The sequence below is a fragment of the Diceros bicornis genome, chromosome 18, assembly GCF_020826845.1.
Source record: "Diceros bicornis minor isolate mBicDic1 chromosome 18, mDicBic1.mat.cur, whole genome shotgun sequence".
Classification (NCBI taxonomy): Eukaryota; Metazoa; Chordata; class Mammalia; order Perissodactyla; family Rhinocerotidae; genus Diceros; species Diceros bicornis.
The window spans coordinates 43,527,664-43,548,336 of NC_080757.1; the positions used below are offsets into that span (position 1 = coordinate 43,527,664).

General features: G+C 51.0%; 2 protein-coding genes across 13 annotated transcripts; both read left to right on the forward strand.

The window, feature by feature from the left end:
- Positions 1-912: 912 nt before the first annotated feature.
- On the forward strand, positions 913-7,704 carry ACBD4 (acyl-CoA binding domain containing 4). 12 transcript variants are annotated; one of them, XM_058561223.1, is made up of 11 exons: positions 913-995; positions 1,076-1,232; positions 1,353-1,482; positions 1,740-1,860; positions 1,917-2,017; positions 2,304-2,424; positions 2,676-2,762; positions 3,072-3,142; positions 3,243-3,321; positions 4,033-4,172; positions 6,961-7,704. In XM_058561223.1, exons 3-11 carry the CDS (start codon positions 1,408-1,410, stop codon positions 7,084-7,086), a joined length of 921 nt encoding a protein of 306 aa, XP_058417206.1. In that variant the 5' UTR covers positions 913-995; positions 1,076-1,232; positions 1,353-1,407; the 3' UTR covers positions 7,087-7,704. The 12 variants fall into 12 exon arrangements, with proteins under 12 accessions (XP_058417206.1, XP_058417209.1, XP_058417208.1 ...); XM_058561226.1 differs by having other exon boundaries at positions 6,964-7,704; XM_058561225.1 differs by having other exon boundaries at positions 1,933-2,017.
- Positions 7,705-12,047: 4,343 nt separating this feature from the next.
- On the forward strand, positions 12,048-14,356 carry HEXIM1 (HEXIM P-TEFb complex subunit 1). The gene has a single exon (XM_058561214.1). The coding sequence runs from the start codon at positions 12,685-12,687 to the stop codon at positions 13,759-13,761; it is 1,077 nt and encodes a 358-aa protein (XP_058417197.1). The 5' UTR covers positions 12,048-12,684; the 3' UTR covers positions 13,762-14,356.
- Positions 14,357-20,673: the final 6,317 nt, after the last annotated feature.

A 20,673-nucleotide genomic window follows, 5' to 3' on the forward strand; every position in this document is an offset into this window, starting at 1 on the left:
ACAGGGGCTGGGTCGTCCCAGGAAGGCCACTGCACGCTGCGTAGATGTCCGTGACATCAACCAGTGGGTGAGCGTCGAGTGCGGGTTCTGGTGACCGTGTCGTGTGTTCACGTACTATATATGGAACCATCTGCGTATTTGTGCGTGAAGGGTGGGATGGACAGGAGACTAACGTTTGCGTGTGCGCGCCTGTCTGCGTCGTCTGCAGCAAGTGCCCTGGGCCGGGGGCGGAGAGCTGGGCGCACACCGCCACTCGGCGGCGGCCAAGAGCGTGGCATCTCAAAGAGAAAGCTTAGTTTCTCGGGACTTAGCTTTGCCACCTATTTGCCCCAGGCTCTATCCCATTCTCAGATATCCCCGAACCCGAGACTCCGCATATTGGTTTGGATCCCCACTCCTCTCTGGACATTCTTTCTGAATGTCGTCTTCGCCTCTGTACTTTTGATTCTGCGATTCCTTCCTCCAGGAATGACCTTCCTCATTCTTCTCCTGGACTACACTTAAGTGTTCCAAAACTCAGCTCCCATGCCCCTTCTCCAGAACCCCTGACCCCAGGATATGACTCCCTTCTTTTATCCCCAGCGCCTGGTAAGTGTCTGAAGAACTGAGTTGAGGCGCTCAGATTTGTGGGACCTGGGTTCAACTGACAGACGCGGGTTTCCACCAGAGGGCGCGAGGACTCTGTGTCATTTCACTACGTCCACCAGGGGGCGCTTCCGCCCGCTTCTGGAGGTCCAGGGTTGGGAAATCGACCCGTGGAATCGCCCCTCCTGATTGGGAGAGGCACAGCTAAACTCTTTGCATAATCTTGAAAGGGCCGCTCTGAGTGGTTGGGGCATATAAGCGGAATCTGAAACGGGCTCTCTCATTGGCTTAAGTCCCCCCCCCCCCCACTCCGCGACCCCATCCTGGCCAGACTGGGCCCGGAGGTCAGTCGGAAGCCTCCGGCTAGTGGCGAGAGAGGACTCAGGTGTCCCGGGAGAGGACTCTGCGGGGTGAGTGCCAGGGGGCCGGGCCAGGGTGGGAGACTGTTCGCCCCGCCCTGGCTTCTCGGCTTTCCCATTCGCCTGTCTAGGAGTTGAAGAGGTACATCTAGAGAGCGACTGCGACCCGTGCTACCTGCCTCTCCACCCACCCACCGAGGTCCTCTCCATCCACCCTGGCCCACCCACGCTGCCTTGGGGTAGAAAAAGGAGTCTTCTCAGCCGCACTTTCTGACCTAACTTCCCGGGGTATCTCACTCAGGCCTCTAAAGAGCTTAGTTTGCCCCTCTGGAAAATGGATCAGTGACTTACAGAGGTGTGTGCCGGGGGACCCTGGAGGCTTGCTCACAAGGAGACTTGTTCTTGCAGAGTCGCTCAAAAGTAGGGCCCCAGGGCTCGGAGCAGCTGGGTATGGGTACCGAGAATGAAAGCCCAGAACCGGACTGCCAGAAACAGTTCCAGGCGGCAGTCAGCGTCATTCAGAACCTGCCTAAGAATGGTGAGGGCGCGAGGACCCGCGTTTTGGGGATCAAGAAGACTGAGGTCCCCTTCCTAGGAGGCTCTGATCACTGAAGTTTTTTGCAGACAAGTACCTGCCTGGGCTTCCCTGGGAGTCCCCTCTGCCTCCTGCCCCTGTCCAGCTGCCCCGGGTGGACCCCTCACCATCTCTGTCCTCTGCAAGGGTGGTTCTGCTCCCACCTCCATCCTCTTGGAGCTAGGGGTGATGCTCTGCCCTCCACTTCCCAATCTGTCCAGGCTCTTACCGCCCCTCCTACGAAGAGATGCTACGATTCTACAGCTACTACAAGCAGGCTACCATGGGGCCCTGCCTGGTCCCCCGGCCTGGGTTCTGGGACCCCATTGGACGATATAAGTGGTGAGCTTCCCAGCGGCCGGGCAAACAAGCCTCAGCTGTCAACTAGCCTCTCACAGCTCTCTGCCCCTCCAGGGACGCCTGGAACAGCCTGGGCAAGATGAGCAGGGAGGAGGCCATGTCCGCCTACATCACTGAGATGAAGCTGGTGGCACAGAAGGTAGGGAGAGGCTGTGGGCTCCTCTCTGTCCCCAAACTCCCAGCCAAGTGGCCTGCCCCACACTCTTCCTGTGCTGACACCCATTATGTTTCCTGCATGTGGACACCTCTGTGGGAATTACCACCTTCATGCTGTCCCCCAACCCTGCCTGTCTTTGGTCCCTGACTGGGCACAAGGTGGAGGGGTATGAAGGCAGGAGCAGCATGGAGGGGGCCCAGCTCAAGGGGGATAGGAGGGCAGTGGTGGGAGGGGGCCAGCCACTCCCCAATAGACCCCTTCCCTACAGGTGATCGACACAGTGCCCCTGGGTGAGGTGGCAGAGGACATGTTTGGTTACTTCAAGCCCCTGTACCAGGTGATCCCTGACATGCCGAGGCCCCCGGAAACCTTCCTGAGAAAGGTCACAGGTCAGGTCCCCAGATTGGGAGCTCCGTGAGTGCTGAGTGAACTATTTTAGGTTCAGGCTGAGGGTGCTGCTCAGTGGGAGGGGGGCCTGGGGGCAGAGGGCTCCAGGTGATGTCCCTGTAAGGCCCCCAACCAGTGCCCTGAAGTGGTGGGTCTCAGGCAGAGTCCATGGCTAATGGGGAACAGGGGCCTGATCTCACTAGGAGGTGCCAGCTTCTTCCCAGCCCTACCTCTGGGCGCTGTGTCTCGGCAGGTTGTAAAGAGCAGGTACTGAATGGAGATGCTGGGGCTGCCCCAGAGCCTTCCTGCCTCCCCGAGGAACCAGCACCCCCAAACCCAGGTCAGTGCCTGAGCAGGAGGGGCAGAGGGCCAAACCCAGGCCATGGGTGGGGGTACCTCCAGGTGGGGTGGAGGGGAGAAGGCTGGATGCCACGCTGTGCCCATCCCACCTCATGCCCACAGACACAGAGACCTCCTGTGCTCCCAAAGGCCAGGGGGCAGGTTCTAGGATTCCTGTTCCAGGGCTTCACTTCTGGGACCCATCTGTGCCTCTTGTGGCAGTATGCCTAGTGTCCCCTGAATGGGTACACACCCCTTCCTCCCTCCATAGCCTCCCTCTTATCACTAACCCTACCTACCCCTTCCCCAGAGTCCCAGCCACCCAGGGACCTGGACTCTGAGTTTTTCTCTGATTCTCTGGAGCAGCTGGAGCCTGAGCTGGTGAGACCCCACCCCTGCCACCGCCACATTCTCCTCCTCCCCACCCCACTGAGCCCTGGCTGCTCCCACAGCCCCCCTTGGACCTTGTGACTCACCTCAGCAGGTTTGGGCAGAGCAGAGGGGTGCCCTTGGAGGGGAGCCTGACTCCAGAAACAGCCCTGTGCCCCCCCGAGAGAAAGGTGAGCCCCTCCCAGACCCTCACCCCCTTCTGCCTTCCCTGTTGTTCCGGTGCCCCAGGCCTTCCCCTGGCTGCCCTCTTGGGGCAGAGGTGAAAGTCCAGCACTGGGCACTGGAGAGAGCAGCCTGTGCCCACGAAGGGTTGCCAAACAGCCAGACGCCAGCCTGGGTGGGCAAAGTCCCTGCCCAGCCTGCTCTGCCTGATGGCCACCAGGCGTCTATACAGCTGGCACTGAGGAAGGGCAGCTGGGGTGGGAATCCTAGCCCAACTCGCTCACATACAGCCACATGGCCTTGGGAGTCATCCTCTCTCTGGGCCTCCCATTTGGGACTCTCAAAGGACAACGAGTTCTGTCCTGTCCCCTTCTAGAACTTCCAGTGTGCCATGTCCCATAAGGGGCACTTTCATAAATATTATCTCCTTTATTCCTCTGAGCAAGCAGCCCTGTGAGGAGATGACATCTTCCTCTAATTTTCAGATGACAAAATGAGGCTCAGAGAAGTGACTGACTTGCCCACAGTCACACAGCTAAGTGGCAGTGCTGGGATTCAACCCCCTGGCAGCCCCGTGGATGGGTTTTACAAGAGTCACACTCTGTACGGGGACTGCACTCTCTTCTTACTCTTCCCTGGATGTGCCCCAGCCTGCTACCACCCTGTCGCTAGCTGAGTTGCCTCCTGAGTCCCCTTCCCTGTTTGCCTGTGCTCCGCAGAGGGATTGGAGGGCAGCCTGCTGGGGCCCCAGGAATTGGATACGTGGCTGATGGGGACAGTTCGGGCACTGCAGGAGAGCATGCAGGAAGTCCAGGGGAGACTGCAGAGCCTGGAGAGCATGCCCAGCCCCCCCAAGCAGGTGAGCCCCCCGAAGGCTCGGGGCAAGATGGGGGCAGAACTCTCAGGTTTTCTGTTCTGGGCTCCTCATCCAGCCACTTCTGTCTTTGTCCCTAACTCTCCACCTGCCCACATCTCTGCCTTCTCCACAGGATGGTGTGGCTCAGGTTGCAAGCAGGGAAGTCAAGGGGTCTGAGGTACTTCTACCCTGGAAAGGAGAGAGGGAAGGGCCCTCCTTTCCTGCTGTAAACTCCCTCTGCCTCAAGAGAAACAGCTTGAGGACTAATTCCAACAGTTTGGAAGGGCCAGGATGTGTCTGTTCTTTGCATTGGGGCTGGAGGTCCCTGTTGCCCCTCTGTCAGGACTTCTGTTCCCAGATTTAGGGTTTGCCCCCAAACAATTCAGCCCTTGCATCCCTCACTCCCTCGCTCGACTCCTCGATCCGCTCGCCCCTTACTCCTCTGCTTCTGCAGAATACACAACAGCTGCCATTTCTGGAGCCCCAGCTGTGCGCCAAACACGTTACTTGCATTATCTTATTTAATCCACACAACAACCCAATGAAATAGCTTCTCTTCATTTCCCTTGTACAGATGAGGAAACTAAGGCTCTCAGAGGCTGAGTAATTTACTTGAGGGCACACAGCCTGGAAGAGTCTCACAGAGCTGCTGTGAGGATTAGACGAAATAATGCCTGTAGTTGCTTCTGCAGTGCCAAAACACAGGAAGGCCTTCTCGAATGGGGTTGTTATTTTTACTATTATTAACATTAAGTGATAGAGCTGGGAGTGGCCCCAGGTCTATCTTCCTCCAAAGCTGGCCACCATTAACTCTGAGTAGGTCTATTCTTGAGAAGCCTGGGGTGGTGGGGGCGGGAGAGGGCTAAGTGCTGGATGTGGGGATTGCTGGGTAGCCCCTAACCCCCTTGCACAGTGTGTCAGCCAGGGTGGCAGGAATCTCCTCACATCCACAGTGGCTAGCCTTTCAACACCCACCCCCCAGGGATTTATTTATTTTGTTTACCTTTCACTAATTTTATATGCTGAAGATTTTAAAGATTTCCACCCTGAAACCCTTGGGTTTGCATCACTAAAGATAAGAACATTCTACTACCTAGCCCAAACAACAACATTCTATCACACACAATAATTCCTTCATATCATCAAATACCTAATCCAAAATCAAATCTCCCCAGTTGTACTGACACTGCCTTTTCCAGCTGCTCCCTCTGTCCAGTCCAGGAGCACCTCCTGCATCTGGGTCCTCTGTTCTTTAAGACTACTTTAAGGGCCGGCCCCATGGCGTAAGGGTTAAGTGCTCTTGCTCCACTGCTGGCAGCCTGGGTTCAGATCCCAGGCACGCACCGACGCACTGCTTGTCAGGCCATGCTGTGGCGGTGTCCCATATAAAGTGGAGGAAGATACGCATGGATGTTAGCCCAGGGCCAGTCTTCCTCAGCAAAAAGAGGAGGATTGGCATGGATGTTAGCTCAGGGCTGATCTTCCTCACAAAGAAAAAGACTCCTTTAGTCTAGACCAGTTCCTTTTCCTCACTACTGACTTGCTGGTGAAACTGGCCAGTGGTCCTGTAGAATGTTCCACTTTTTGGGTCTCTCTGATTACAGCCTCATGTCTAGTTTACATGACCAGATTACATCAGAGGTGACGTTCTTCACATCAGGGAACACGTACCTAGAGGTCCCACCATTAATGATTCTAGTGTGGACCACTAGCATGGATGAAGGAGAGAGAGTCCGATCCCACCACTGGGAAGGCACGTTTTCCTCTTGCAGCCAAGGAACGTCCAGTTCTCCGTCAACCCCATTTGCCACATGGGTTTTGACAACAATTGACAGATAATCCATGCCTGGATTAATAATTTATTTAGTGGTTGCAAAAAAATGTTGACTTTTAAATTCTATTATTCCTTTAACATTTATTAGCTGTCATTTTTCTGTAGAGTTTCCCTGATCATCTAGGATTTCCCTGAATACAGTGCCTTATGGAAAGGCAGGATAAATGCTTAATTCTTTCTCTTTATCTATTTTTAAAGCAAGGAGTTGATTTAACAACCACCTCAATAATGACAAATTTCCAACTTTCTCTTTTTTTGAGTATCTTTATGGACTCACGGATTTTAAAGATTCAGTATTTCAATCAACTGCAATCATCATTCTTTTTGATGCTCAGATTGCCACAACTTTGGTCAGTGGAGACCCTTTCAAGCTGGGTCCTCTATTCTTATAACGTGACCTCATTAATCTTTAAAAGCTTCCTTGCTTTCTGGTACAAGATGTCCCACATTCACCTCTACCTTCCCTGCTCCACACCTAGAATCAGTCACTTCTCTAAGGCGCCCTGGCTCCTTTTAGCAGAGATGATATTTAGAAACTAAAATCTGAGCACCGAGGGTCCTCATTTGAAATATGAGGCACATCCTTTACAATATGGGGTCTTCAGACCATACCAACAGGGTCACTGCTCTGCGGCGCAGAGGAGACAGCCTAGAAGCCAGTCTCTCCACTAGGCAGCCCCTCCAGCCTCCAGCCCTCTTGGCACCTGAGATTGCCATGGGAGGAGGATGTGGGAGGGATGTGGGAGGGAGTTGGAGCTCAATCATCAGGGACACACTGGGAGCCCCAGGATCACTTCCCTTCTAGTGGTGCAGATTTGGGGGGAGGGTCTTCTCTGCCCCAGTCCTTACAATCTGGGGGAGGCAGAAGCGCCCACTGAGTTATGGAAGCAGGTTCCTAAGGAGGGCCCAGTCTATGCTGAGGCCTGGGCTGGCCCCTGACTCCCTCACTCTTGGCAGCAGAGGCCCTCGCCCAGTGCCCGGCCTTGGCCCCTCAGGCTCTCGGGTCCCATGCTGCTCTTCTTCCTCCTGTGGCCCTTCATTGTCCAGTGGCTCTTCCGACAGTTTCGGACCCAGAAGAGGTGACTCAATGGAGGAGTCTCTGCAGCCAGTTGAGGAGGCTGTGAGCCCCCTGTCCTGCTGTGCCCTGAGCCTTCCTAGGGTTTAGGAGAACAGCATTAACTCCCGTCCTCTCCACCAATGTGTTTGCCTTGGCACCCCTCCCCTAATGGGGGGCCGGATAAGACCCCACCCTTCCCTGCAGCTTCACTTGGACGCTTCCTTCCTTCCCCCCAAGCGCCCCAGGCTCCCCTGGGAGGCTGCAGTGGCGGTGCACAGCCCCGGTTCTGGGTTGGCTGGGGACTCTAGGGCGGGGCTGCTGGGTCTCAGCCTCTGCCCTCCACCCCCCGGGTCACCTGACTTTTTCCCCTTAGCTTCTCCCGATGGAGGCTCAGCTCTTGGGCAAGCTGGGACTTGGGCCGGGGCCTGGAAGAATGATTGCCTGGGAGGCCGCGGGAGGGAGGCCAGGAGGCCCGGCCGAGTTGGGGGAAGGCGGAGAGAGCAGGCCCCAGGGGAGGAGAGTGAGCTCCGTTTTGCTGGCCTCCCTCCCCAGCCCCTCTCCCCCCCACACACACTCAGGACGTCTTCACCGAAGATTCCCTTACAAATGAATGTTTCACTAAATAAAATAAAACCTCAATCTTCTGCCGTCTGGACCCCCAGGGAGTGAGGCGGGAAGACGGGTCCCCGGCGCGCGAGGCCCAAGTCCCTTCCCTGCCCCTCCCCCAGTGTCCCTGCGTACGCCCCGAGAGGCCCGCGGGCGGCGTTTCTACGGGAGGAAGACCTTCCCTCCTCCCGGGGCAGGGAACGGACGGAGGCCCGGGTCTCTAGGAAAGGCGGAGGCGGGGGGGCGCCCGCGGTGGGGCGGGCGGGGTGGGGCGTCCGGGAGTTGGGGCGCGGGGCCCCGAGCGCCGCCAGGGGTGGGGCTAAGGGCGCGGGCCCGGGCGTAGGCTCCCTACCCCCCGGAGAGAAGGGCGGCTGCTCCCTGGCCGACGCGCTGGGCGACGCGCTGGGCGTAGGGTTGGGGTACCGAGACCCCGGCCCCAGAAGTGCCCATGGCCCGCTTCCCCCTTCTCAGCTGCTCGCTCCCGGTGCCTCCTCCCCGTGACCTCCGCGCTCCGGCTTTCCCAGGGAACTTTCTGGAATGCCAAGACCCAGTGGGAGCCTCATTGCGCCCCGCTCTGAGGAGTGGGGGCGGGGCCCTGCACTGGGAGCCCCCGTATGGGTGGGCAGAGCACCTGCGTGGGCACAGACATCGGGGTGCCACCGGCTGCAGGCTGCGCGGCCTCCGAACTTATTTCCCTCACCGCCTGGCAGCTTTGGCGTCTCTCTGGTCAAGCCAGCCCTGTCATCCCACCCTGGGCCGCCCTGGCTCTAGCCACGGCCCGTATTCGGTGGGGAACCCGCCACTCTGAGCGCCTCCTAGTGTTGGCGGGGCAGAGGCCACTGGCCAGGGTCCCCACCCATGGATGCCCGCCGCAGCCTTGAGCCCTGTGCAGCTGCCATCACCTGGGCCCCAGGACCTTCCTGCCCCTGGGTGAGGAAGAGGCAGTTCTTTTTTTTTTTTTTTAAAGGAAGAGGCCGTTCTGAAGGCCCCTCCTTGAAGACCCTTAAACTCCGGAGTTCCTTCTGTCAGCCCCTGGCCTTGACGACTGCCCCAGGCTTGGCCAATCATTTGCCCCACTGGAAGCCACCGTCACTCTGTCAGTCCTTTTCTCCAGGCGAGGAGGGCATCCCTCAGAACACACAGGGCTTGCTGCTCCACCATCTAGCCCAGGGTTACATGCAGAGAAGCTGAATAAACCCATGTGTTAAGGATGGACAACAGCAGGGCAGCGGGAGGGACCAAATTGGTGCTGGGGATGCAGTCCTGTGGCAGAAGCCAGCTCCACCACCTGTGCACACTAGCTGTGTGACTTGGGCAAGATTCTTAACTACTCTGAGCCTGGGTTGCCTTGTTTGTGAAATAAGGATGATGATCTCTTCATCATAAGGCAGTCCTGGGGTTTAAATGACCAGGACATGTAAAATGCCTGCCAAAGGGTTAAAACTCAGCCAATATCAAGGTGCTGGGCCTCTTGTTTGATACAGTTTTAGAATTCCACAACCTATATAAGCCCATCCCTCCAATATGACAAAGGAAACCACATAGCTGAGCTCTGTCCAGCAAACTGAGGCTGGGTTCAGCTGTACCTTACAAATCCCCTGACTGACGTACCCAGGAGTCTTCTGAGGTCTGAAAATGTAACAATTTGGAGGTCTCTGACTCCTAGTAAAGTTCACTGCAAAAACGCTTTTCCCCAGGGATCTCCCAGTGTGAGGGGCAGCTCTTGCTCCCAGGGAGCTTCCCGCATGACTGATGGAGCAGCACAGAAGAGGGCAGGCTTTTCAGATAGATCTGAGTTCTTGGAAGCCCAGGGAAAACAGGCTGGGTGGTCAATTTCAAAACACCTGGACATGCCCCAGAGGCACTCCTGCTTGCCTCTCCCTTTGGGCATGCCCATCACTACCTCTCCACTGAACCACTCCTCAGTTCCCAGACAAGTCCTTTCTTTGCACACGATGCTTACTCTTCATACACTGCCCATCTTCGTGCCACTCTTGCCTGAAAATGCTTCATCCTTCAGAGACAGCCAAGAAGTCACCTCCCCCATGAAACTTGTCCACAATTAACTCCTAAGCAGCTCAGCTCACAAGCTCCTACCAGGATTTCTGCACTTGCCATTTTGGCTCACTGTGGTTTGATGGCGCCTCTCCACACATAGTCCATGCAAGCAGCAAGAATGACATTTTATTCATCATTGTGCCCTCCTAACAAATGTTTGCTAAAGAAAGAAAGACTGGCGGCCGGCCCCGTGGCTTAGCGGTTAAGTGCGCACGCTATGCTACTGGCAGCCCGGGGTTCCGATCCTGGTGCGCACCGGTGCACTGCTTGTCAGGCCATGCTGAGGCAGCGTCCCACATACAGCAACTAGCAGGATCTGCAACTATGATATACAACTATCTACTGGGGCTTTGGGGAAAAAAAGGAGGAGGATTGGCAATAGATGTTAGCTCAGGACTGGTCTTCCTCAGCAAAAAGAGGAGGGTTGGCAAGGACGTTAGCTCAGGGCTGATCTTCCTCACAAAAAAAAAAAAAAAGAAAGAAACAAGGGCCTAAGTTAGGCTGATGCTGTTAGGAATGAAAAGGAACTAAGTCCAGAGTTCTTGAGAAAAATGGGAATTTCGTGTTTCTGAAAGAAGAAAAACGGCACGGGAGTCACCAAGACCTTTGCTCTTGCTAGAATTGTCACTTAGTTGTCCTATGACTTTGGACAAGTCACTTAATTTCTCTGAGTCTTAGAGATTTCTCATGTCTAAAATGGAGACAACTCCTACCCTGTCTAACTCACTGGGCTGTGGTGGGGTCAAATGGTTCTGTATAAAAGAACATACAATAGAGAGCGCTTGGAATGTAACACATTGCTATTAAGGAAGAAATAACCAGTGGGCCACTGGGTGTGTGGCAAGAGAGCGAAGTTGAGATTTCTCCGAGATTTTAGGCCTAAGTGATTAGAACAGAGGGTTTAGGCTACTCCCAGGCCCTGTCCTCTGGGTGGGAGCTTGTAATCTGGAGAATTTTCTCAAGGAGAGTATGTGCCTCCTCCCCCTCCACACACAGAATCCTGGGCCAGAACCCCCTGTCCCCACTTCTGGGCAAGGCCTCTTCTTTGGGGAAGCCTCTGGCTGTGCTTCCCTTCCGGTGTTGCCCAGAGCCCACTGATGAAAAGAGCCTCTGTGGCTGATAAGCCCTTCTCTCTCGGCTAGCCAGGGTTGATTATTTAAACTCATCATTAATTTCGCCCCCCCTCCCCCAACAAAGAGGCTCATCAGCTGGCCCAGACTCCCCTGTCTTGGGCTCAGAAAATGTTCCCGGTCCGCCCCAGGAGGCCATTTTCTTCGACAGAAGCTGAGGGCCAGGAGGCAGAGGCATCCCAGCCGCGGGCACACATCCCGCGCTTCCCGGATCCCAGCCCAGGGGAGAAGCTCACGGCCCACCATTTTGCACTGGTCCCTGGGGCGGTAGTGGCCCTGAAAGACTAGGCTGGGGCTGGAACCCGGCCACTTTCGCCCAAGGGTCCTGAAGCCAGTCCGAGAGTGGATGTCACCCGGGACTCGAACCTGTCTTCTCATCTCCCGAGGCCTAGTGCGAGGGTGCTGTGCTAACGCAGTGACACTGTCCCTTTAAGGCGGCACTTTTTATCCTTCATTTGTTTACTTCTTCATGCGCTTTTCGTTTTTTTACAAAATGTTCACAATGTCCTTCCGCAAATGTCAGTTCCAGGCTATAACCACACACCTTGAAGACATTCCTGTAATTTTAGGAGTCGATATCTATTAGCCGTGGGCCAATATCTCTCTTTATAGGGTTTAATCCTCTTTTACACTTTAGGGACTACTTTTTAGGAATAAACCATTTTTCTTTAGTTAACAAATGTTTATGACCTTCAGAACCCTTCCGCTGAGGACAGAATACGATAATAGCCTTTAAAACGCACCTTTTCATAAAAATATTCTCTGTGTGCCTTCACAAGCCATCGAATCTTCTCGTATTCCTGAAGCAGAATGGTATAGTCCAGAACCCGCCCCATCTTCTCTGCGATTGGTCTTTCTTCCGCTGCGAGACGTGTGACTCTTAACCAATGGTCGCTCACGTTCTTCTAGCGAGGGCTAAGCCATGGAAGGAGGCGGCCTGGAAGACGCCCCCTACGCGTTCTGGGATTGGCTACGTCGCACGGCGCGCGAGGACGGCGGGCCTGAAAGATGAGAACTACGACTCCCGGCTTCCCGCGATGGGGACTCTGCTACGCATGCGCATGGGCGGGGCGGACACACTTCTATATAAAAGGGGCGCAGAGGCCTGGGAGGCAGCAGTTGGAAGTTGGCAGGTGGAGAGGCAGGTTGGGAGGGGAAGTCGGAGGAGGAGGCGGAAGAGGCGCTGTCGGAAGGGGGAGGAGGGAGGGACGAAAAGAGGAGGAGGCGGAGGAGAACTGAGCTGAGCAGAGCAGAGCATCGAGCCAAAGGGGAGATGAGTTTGTCTGTCCTCGGCTGAGGCTCCGGCCGGGCCTAGGGAACTGGGAGCTCGGGTTGGAGCGACACCCGTGGAAGTGGGAGGAGGTGGCTCTGGGACTTTAACCCCTTGTGGGCTCTGCGGCAGGGGATTTAACCCTTTGTGGATCCGGCCCCTCGGAGGCAGCGTCATCGGGTAGTTTTAACCCCTTCGGGGCTGGGTTTAACCCGTTGGACTCAACCTCATCTCCTTGCCCATCAACTCCTCGGTCGTGGGGGCGCTCAGCGGGGAGGCTTGAGGCCCACCCCCTCTGCACATTACGTACTGTTCCTGCTGCTGCACCCTCTTGAACCAGCTACCTGGCCGCGCTGTGGGCGCTTAACCCTTTACTACCTTGAGCTCCCCAAGTTGCAATTGGACTCTGCTGACAGAACTGGCTAAAGGCGTCACTGCAAGAATTACAGACCGAAGAGGACTCTGTTGGACATTTTTTAGAAGAAAAGAAAAACCTCTTTTTTTCCTTAAGGACTTACGGCCAAAATTTTTCAAACTTCGAGAAGAGGACTCTCTTAGCCATGGCCGAACCACTTTTGTCAGAATATCAGCACCAGCCTCAAACTAGCAACTGTACAGGTGCTGTTGCTGTCCATGAAGAGCGGAACCCCGATCGCCCCCCAGGCGCGGAGGAGCGGGTGCCCGAGGAGGACAGTAGGTGGCAATCGAGAGCGTCCCCCAAGTCGGATGGCCGTCCGGGGCTGGAGGGGGAAGGGAGCCTGGAGCCCCAGCCGCCTCCCCTGCAGACCCAGATCTGTCCAGAACCTAGCTGTCCGGAAGGGGGCGAGAAGGGCCATAATGGAGACGACTTGTCCGCTGGCGGCTCCCCTCCGTCGGTGGCGGGAGGGGAACCGAGACCCGAGGCCGAGCCGCTCGCCCAGCCATGTCCTGACTCTGAGGCCAACAAGTTGGGGGCTCCTGTCGCAGGGGGCGAGGAGGCGTGGGGACAGCAGCAGAGACAGCTGGGCAAGAAAAAACACAGGAGACGCCCCTCCAAGAAGAAGCGGCATTGGAAACCATACTACAAGTTGACTTGGGAGGAGAAGAAAAAGTTCGACGAGAAACAGAGCCTACGAGCTTCGAGGATTCGAGCCGAGATGTTCGCCAAGGGCCAGCCAGTCGCGCCCTATAACACCACGCAGTTCCTTATGGATGATCACGACCAGGAGGAGCCGGATCTCAAAACCGGGCTGTACCCCAAGCGAGCCGCTGCCAAATCCGACACCAGCGATGAGGACTTTATGGAAGAAGCAGGCGAAGAGGATGGGGGCAGTGACGGGATGGGAGGAGACGGCAGCGAGTTTCTGCAGCGGGACTTCTCGGAGACATACGAGCGGTACCACGCGGAAAGCCTGCAGAACATGAGCAAGCAGGAGCTCATCAAGGAGTACCTGGAGCTGGAGAAGTGCCTCTCACGCATGGAGGACGAGAATAACCGGCTGCGGCTAGAAAGCAAGCGGCTCGGCGGCGACGACGCGCGAGTGCGGGAGCTGGAGCTGGAGCTGGACCGGCTGCGCGCCGAGAACCTCCAGCTGCTGACGGAGAACGAACTGCACCGGCAGCAGGAGCGGGCGCCGCTGTCCAAGTTTGGAGACTAGACTGAAACTTTTTGGGGGGAGGGGGCAAAGGGGACTTTTTACAGTGATGGAATGTAACATTATATACATGTGTATATAAGACAGTGGACCTTTTTATGACACATAATCAGCAGAGAAAATCCCCCCGGCTTTGGTTGGTTTGGTAAATTTAGCTATGATGTAGCTTGCTGTGCTTTCTCCTGTTCTTTAATTATGTGATGAAACTAAAGGGTTGCTTTTCTTGTTTTCCTTTTTAGAAGGTTTTTTTAAATATGTAAGTAATTTGACCAAGTTATAATGCATTTTTCTGTTAAAAATCCCCTCCTTAAACGGAGCTATACGGTGGCCAAATCTGAGAACCATTAAATTCATTCTAGTTATAATAAATTTAATATTTGTAAATGTAACATAGTTTCAGTGTGATTTCTAGAGCTAATTCAAAACAGTACTGATTTATGTGATTGCACTTTGCGGGTGGGGTAAGGAAATTATTAAATGTCAGTTTGGAAAAAAAACTAATGGGAGAATTTTCACCTTGCCTGAGTTTTCCCTTGAATGGGTTTCAGTGTGCTACAATATACAGTTCAGGCAAAATATAAAGATTTCATTATCTGCAGTACTTCAGTGTGCTTGCTTTCTAGTGCCTTGGTTTTCTTTCTTGATGCTGGAGAAATAAACCAGTGTTTGCTGTTTGGGGAGTAGAAAGTGGCTACAATCAGAAGCTTAAAATTTAATTCCGTTTTTCAATAGCCATTCAAAGCCTATTAACAAAAATGTAAACCTAATTTGGCAGTTTGTTAGGCTAGACAATTGACAGCCCCATTTCATTCTTACAAGCAGGTTTTTAGTAACCACCCCCCACCTCCCCCAATAAGGCTGGAATGAGTTCCGCGGTGCCTGAAAGAGGCTCTTGGTAAACCTCTTGCTTAGTGCAAGCAACGGTTGGATAAACTTGGGCAGCTCTTTATGTTAAGATGTTTACAGGTAGGGAATATTGGATTTATACAGGAAATGGCTGTTTGGGGCATTCCAAGGACTTACCCTAATGGTCCAATACTTAGGGGCTCCCTCTACCAAAAAAAAAGCTGTCCACCCTTACATTCGGGTCAAACTAAAATTAGAAATGCCCCTCACTGCAAATCAAATGTAAAGCTTCTGGTTACGGAGCTAAATTAAGTCCTTAGGGGCCGAGTGGGAACCCTGCACATTCCCTGTACAGCCGCTATTTTCAATCTCCTGCTCCGATAGCTGGTTAGGTTCTTGAGTAGTTCTGCTCTTGAAAATGCAGGGAGGCCCTGGGAATTAATTTCTTCCCCAAAATTAAAATAGTAAGAAATTATAAGATTGTTCCCTCCTATCACCATGGTTAACCTAGCCCATCTTCACCTGCCCTGTGTCAATGTTTCCGTAGGACAATTGCATTGCTCAAATCACTAGTACAGGGGTTCTGTTCTTTAACTGGGAGCCTTAGAAACAACAGAGGGCCTTGGGGTCCATGAACCCCATGAAATTATACATAGACTTTTGTTACATGTACATTTTTCTGGGGAGAGGGTTCCAGCGAATCAAGAGATTGTCACACTCCTTGAAGGTTAGGCAGCCCTGCAGGGAAAGGGGAAAAAAAAAAAAACCTTCCATTGGGAAGCTTGCTTTTGCAGCTAAATGAAATAGTGGAGGTGGTGGGAAATTCAAGAGACATGCACCTTACAACACATAAGAAGCATACGCAAATCAATGATTCAAGGGAAATTATGCCAGTCAAGACCAACTCAGGGCCGTCAAAGCTGGACTGAGCTGGCCCTATTCTGGCAGACGGTCCACTGGAGAAAATGTACGATCGGTTTTTCCTTTGGCCTAAAAATTACATTAAATGTCTATTTTGAAATAGTTTTCATGTTAATTTTCCTTCTGCTATGACGTCATGCAGCAGTCCCAGAAACATGGCTGCTTGGTGGAAAGGCAGCAACACTGCCCTCTGGCTTTACAGTGCAGAGCAGAAGCCTCATTCTGACTGCACTGTAGATGCAGCAGTGATAACCTTGGATTCTAGAACCTCTTCTTTTTTGTGTGTGTGAGGAAGACTGGCTCTGAGCGAACATCCATTGCCAACCCTCCTCTTTTTTTGCTGAGGAAGATTGGCCCTGAGCTCACATTGGTGCCCATTGTCCTCTATTTTGCATGTGGGATGCCGCCGCAGTGTGGCTTGATGAGCAGTGCCTAGGTCCGTGCTGGGATCCAAACCTGTGAACCCCGGGCTGCAGAAGCAGAGCGTGTGAAGTTAACCACTACACCACTGGGCCGGCCCCTATAACCTCTTAATAAGATGAATTTAAGTATAACGATCTTGTTTCCCACATTAGTCTTGGGAAGACTGCGTCAGTGCATTTATCATCAGAAAAAAGTGTGTTTTACTCTTAGGAGACAAATTCAGTCTGGTCTTAAAAAAATACAAATATTTAGTTTTAAGTAACTCCCATAAATTACTTTGATTTACCTTGAGATATGCAACTTTCTGTCTGAATTTTGTTTTCAAAGGCACTGGTGTTTTACTATATTCATTGCATCTATGTTCTTAGAATGATGAGGTTTGTGGGAAATTTCAGTTTTCTATCAACACTTTCTACATTGAAACACTTGATTAGCATATTTCTCTCAAGGCAAAGAGAAAAGACTGAATTACCTACATTAATGGGGTTGTGATGACAAATGATCCTCAAGGCCACTCTAGCCTTAACTAAAGTCCTCTCTGCCAAACATTTTAACTGAGCTGCCCAAAAGACCATGCTTATACACTGGCAATTTCAGTTTGTTTCCTTTCTCATACTGGGGCCTGGGTAATCCAGCCAGGGCAAAGCACTTCCCAAACTTTTGAGACAGCTGGCTGGAGAGCTTAATCCTACTCTGAGTAAGGAAAACTTTTCTTGGGCTAGCCTATAACATAAAGCAGCCCTCAGGAGACAGGGCCCTTTAGATTTCAGTTTAGGGGACAGAAAGCCAGGGAGTTCCAGATCAGTTTAGTTCTGAAAAATAGACTAGGCATGGGGCTGGCCCATGGTGTAGCGGTTAAGTGTGTGCACTCCGCTGCGGCGGCCCGGGGTTTGCAGGTTTGGATCCCGGGCGCTCACCGATGCGCGGCTTGTCAAGCCATGCTGTGGCGGCGTCCCACATAATGTGGAGGAAGATGGGCACGGATGTTAGCTCAGGGCCAGTCTTCCTCAGCAAAAAGAGGAGGATTGGCATAGATGTTAGCTCAGGGCTAATCTTCCTCACAAAAAAAACAAAAAACAGACTAGGCATCTCTAAAGAGAGGAAACATAAAAATTAGACCAGACTAGGAGTCAAAACACCAGAGTTCTAGTCATACCTTTAAGGCAATCCTGGACACATCTCTCATACTCTCTGAGCCTCATTCTTCATCAGCAAAATGGGGCCAGGCCTACTTTACATAACTGCTATAAGGATTAAACCAGATAGCATGAAAATGTACTATACAATAGGAAGTTACCATTGGTATAATTATTACTGGTTCTTTTTAAGACCAGAGCAGTTGCCCATTTGATCAATATTTTAATTTTCACTTCAGAGTAAAAAAAAAAATCCTTTGCTTGGGGAAATGTAAATAAATATACTTTACCCAAATGACTTCAAAAGTTAGAGAAACCAGAGGTAGTCCACAGAAATAAAAAACAAAATCCGTATCTGAATAGTCAGTCTACCTTCAGAAAATCAAGAGCTGGCTATATTTAGTAACACATTAGGCAATGCAACACAGGTATCCCCCTGGCCACTTACCAGAACAGCTGGCACCAAATATTCAGAATAGTGTGATGGAAAAGTTGGCTAGAGTTAAGACAGTACTTGTACCTAAGTACACTTGAATTTGTGGGTTTGTGGTTTTTTTTAAAAATTAATTATTTTTCACATTTGACAAGTAAGATCATTGGAATAAAATTCCACTTTACTATTCTCTCATAAAAGTTGAAATGTTTGATGCTAGAAATGAAAAGTAATTCAAATTCAGGCCCTGAAGTGAGATCTGCTGACCAAAGGGTAAGAGTCATACTTTGCAAGTAGGACAAAATATATGGTCTAGGAGGCAAAGATTCAATCTTTAGCCAATTTTGTCAGTTGCCTTTGAATACTGGAAAGGTTACAACCTCATTCCATTTCTTGTTGAAAAAACAGAGTCTGGGTTTAGATCAATAATTTAGCTCTCACAAATCCTCCTGAATAAACTTTTTCTTGGGTTTTACTTAGTGGCGATTCAATTATGACAAATGATATAACAACATGGGCAACAGCAGGAATTATCTAGTAATTTACTAATAAACCTTTGCACAAAATTCTTCACAACAAAATTCTTCCAAATGGTTGAGCTGCTATAGGAAACTGCTGGGAAGTGTTTTGAAATAGCCAATGTGATCTTTTTCTCAATACAGCACCAAGAGCAGTTACATTTAAAATTTTTTTAAAGAGCAAAAATTCAGAAGGGAATTGTAAACTCTCATCTGAAGTCATATTCTATTTGACACATCCACTGACTTTGTGTGAATTGTTAAAATGCCCTGGGTCTGTGGTGAGCAAAAAGTATATTCCTGAAGGAAAACATGGGAGCTTTAGAGTGCTCCATGCACGAGAACTTGAGAAAATGATAGCATCACTGCTCTTGTAAACTACTCAGTAGAACTTGTCCTAGCCTCCAGAGGGTCAGAGGACATTAATTTGAAGTTCTGAAGCCTGCTTTAAACACATAACTCTGCATACCTGGATAACTCCAGTACAACTTTCAGGCAAAGGCAAAAGACCAAACTGGAGGATGGAAGGGAATGTCTAAGGGGTTAGTTCTACCTTCCTCCTTAGTTATTACCAAAAGTGTACTTAATAAAACAGCAAACATTTGAACAACTTAGAGAAAAGACAGGGGGCCAGCCCGCTGGTGTAGGGGTTAAGTTTGCGTGCTCTGCTTCGGCAGCCTGGGGTTCGCAGGTTTGGATCCCGGGTGCAGACCTATGCACCGTTTATCAAGCCATACTGTGGCAGGCATCCCATATAAAGTAGAGGAAGATGAGCACACATGTTAGCCTAGGCCAATCTTCCTCAGGAAAAAGATGAGGACTGGCAACAGATGTTAGCTCAAGGCTAATCTTCCTCACCAAAAAATAAAAATAAAAAAAAGAGGAGGACGGTGAGAGCTAAACACAGAGAGTAAAAAATTGATTAACTGTGGAAATCAAATAGTTCAGAAACAAGCATCTTCATCTTGAAGAGGAGTGCTGCGAAGAATCACTCCTACCCGTCAATGCATCCTGCTCATGCAAGCCACTAGTCCCCAGGAGCTGGCCATCAGGCAAATGTAAAAAGTCCAGGACGTCACAGTGACAACTGCTTGGTACCCTGAGAGACTGACCCTTGTTCAGCCTATTTTGATGGCCACCCTTTGTGCTGCCATGGGTAACCAAGGCCACAGTTTGGTAAGACAGGCCTCCAAGTGCCCCAAATAACCTTTGAAGCAGAAGTTCTAAAGTTCCCAAATAACAAAGTTATAGAAAGTACATGTTTACATAGCTACCAAGGAGTAGTTACTCCTCAAAGTATTTACGAGGGAGGTAGCATTGATACTATTTTCAAATTAGGAAACCAAGGCATATAGGGTTTGTATAATTTGTCATAAACCACAAAGCAACTCTTCTGAAAGGGGAGAACTGAGGAGGAAGTTGAAGGTCTTGTTGAACATTAGATGAACAATAAACTCAGTAGCAAAACGACCAGTTTGGCCTCATCTTCAGGATTTGGCCTCTAGCCAAGCCAACCAAGTCAGTGGTAGCACACACAGAAATAGAACTTGAAGTTTCTAACTTCCAGTCCTGTGTTTTGCTCAGTAGATAACCAAGGGACCATTAATAAACTGGTTTTATTTCCAACTTTTCTTATCAGGGAATGGAAAAACTTATGGGTCAACCTTAAAGATGATAAGCTTTCTTCTTTATAAGTGAGTAACAAACTTCTGCAACTGGTACAGAATTCTCCACTAAGTAGCATCCAAAGGTTTAACTAGATTACTTCACAATGGAGGATGAATCAGTCTGGGATCCTCCTCCATTAAATTCTTGACAGAACACAAAGATAATCTTTAAAGCCCTTTTCAGCTCCTATGACTATTTAACCTAACTCCTACCAAGTTAGTGTCAGCATTTCCTAACTTGCATCATCTCTTGATCTGAAGAACAGTGTAAAATGAACATGATGTAAGCCAAAAGTCAACCTACAGTATCAATCAAGTGTACTGAAGCTTCATTTGGGAGTAAATGGTTCAAATGTTAGATTAAGAACTGAAGTCGATGGTGATCATATTTTTGTAAGCCAGTTCTAAGACCTTCTCTGAGAACATCTAGGGGGCAGGGGGACAAAACAGTTAAAGCTATGGAACTGTCACTCTTACAACTTACAAAATTACTTTATTAATAGGAGAGGTAGGACTTCAATCCTCAAGAATCTTTCAAGGCTCTTGCTATTAAGGTCAAAGGCTTAGGATGATTTGACTATCTGTAATTGGCAATGCGATTCATCACAATGCACCCTCAAAGATAAGGATTTCCGCCCAGTCACCCCTTGAGTCTACCTAGGCATAATTTTTTATTTTTTTGCTGAGGAAGATTCACCCCGAGCTAATGCCTGTTGCCAATCTTCCTCTTTTTGCTTGAGGAAGAGTGGCCCTGAGCTAACATCTGTGCCAATCTTCCTCTATTTTGTCTGTGGGTCACTGCCACAGAATGGCTGATGAGTGGTGCAGGTCCACACTCGGGATCCGAACCCAGGCCAGTGAAGCGGAAAGCACAGAACTTAACCACTATGCCACCAGGCCAGCCCCTACTTAGGCATAATTTTAACTGACTTTTTGGGGAAAAAATTAAGATATCCCTGAGCTGTTAATCT

Bases quoted from the DNA above. Each gene is read 5' to 3' on its own strand.
- ACBD4 (XM_058561215.1), top strand. From the start codon at position 1,408: ATGAAAGCCCAGAACCGGACTGCCAGAAACAGTTCCAGGCGGCAGTCA. The intron at 1,861-1,916 runs GTGAGCTTCCCA...AGCCTCTCACAG, and splicing joins CCCATTGGACGATATAAGTG to CTCTCTGCCCCTCCAGGGAC. The intron at 3,322-4,032 runs GTGAGCCCCTCC...TGTGCTCCGCAG, and splicing joins TGTGCCCCCCCGAGAGAAAG to AGGGATTGGAGGGCAGCCTG.
- HEXIM1 (XM_058561214.1), top strand. From the start codon at position 12,685: ATGGCCGAACCACTTTTGTCAGAATATCAGCACCAGCCTCAAACTAGC.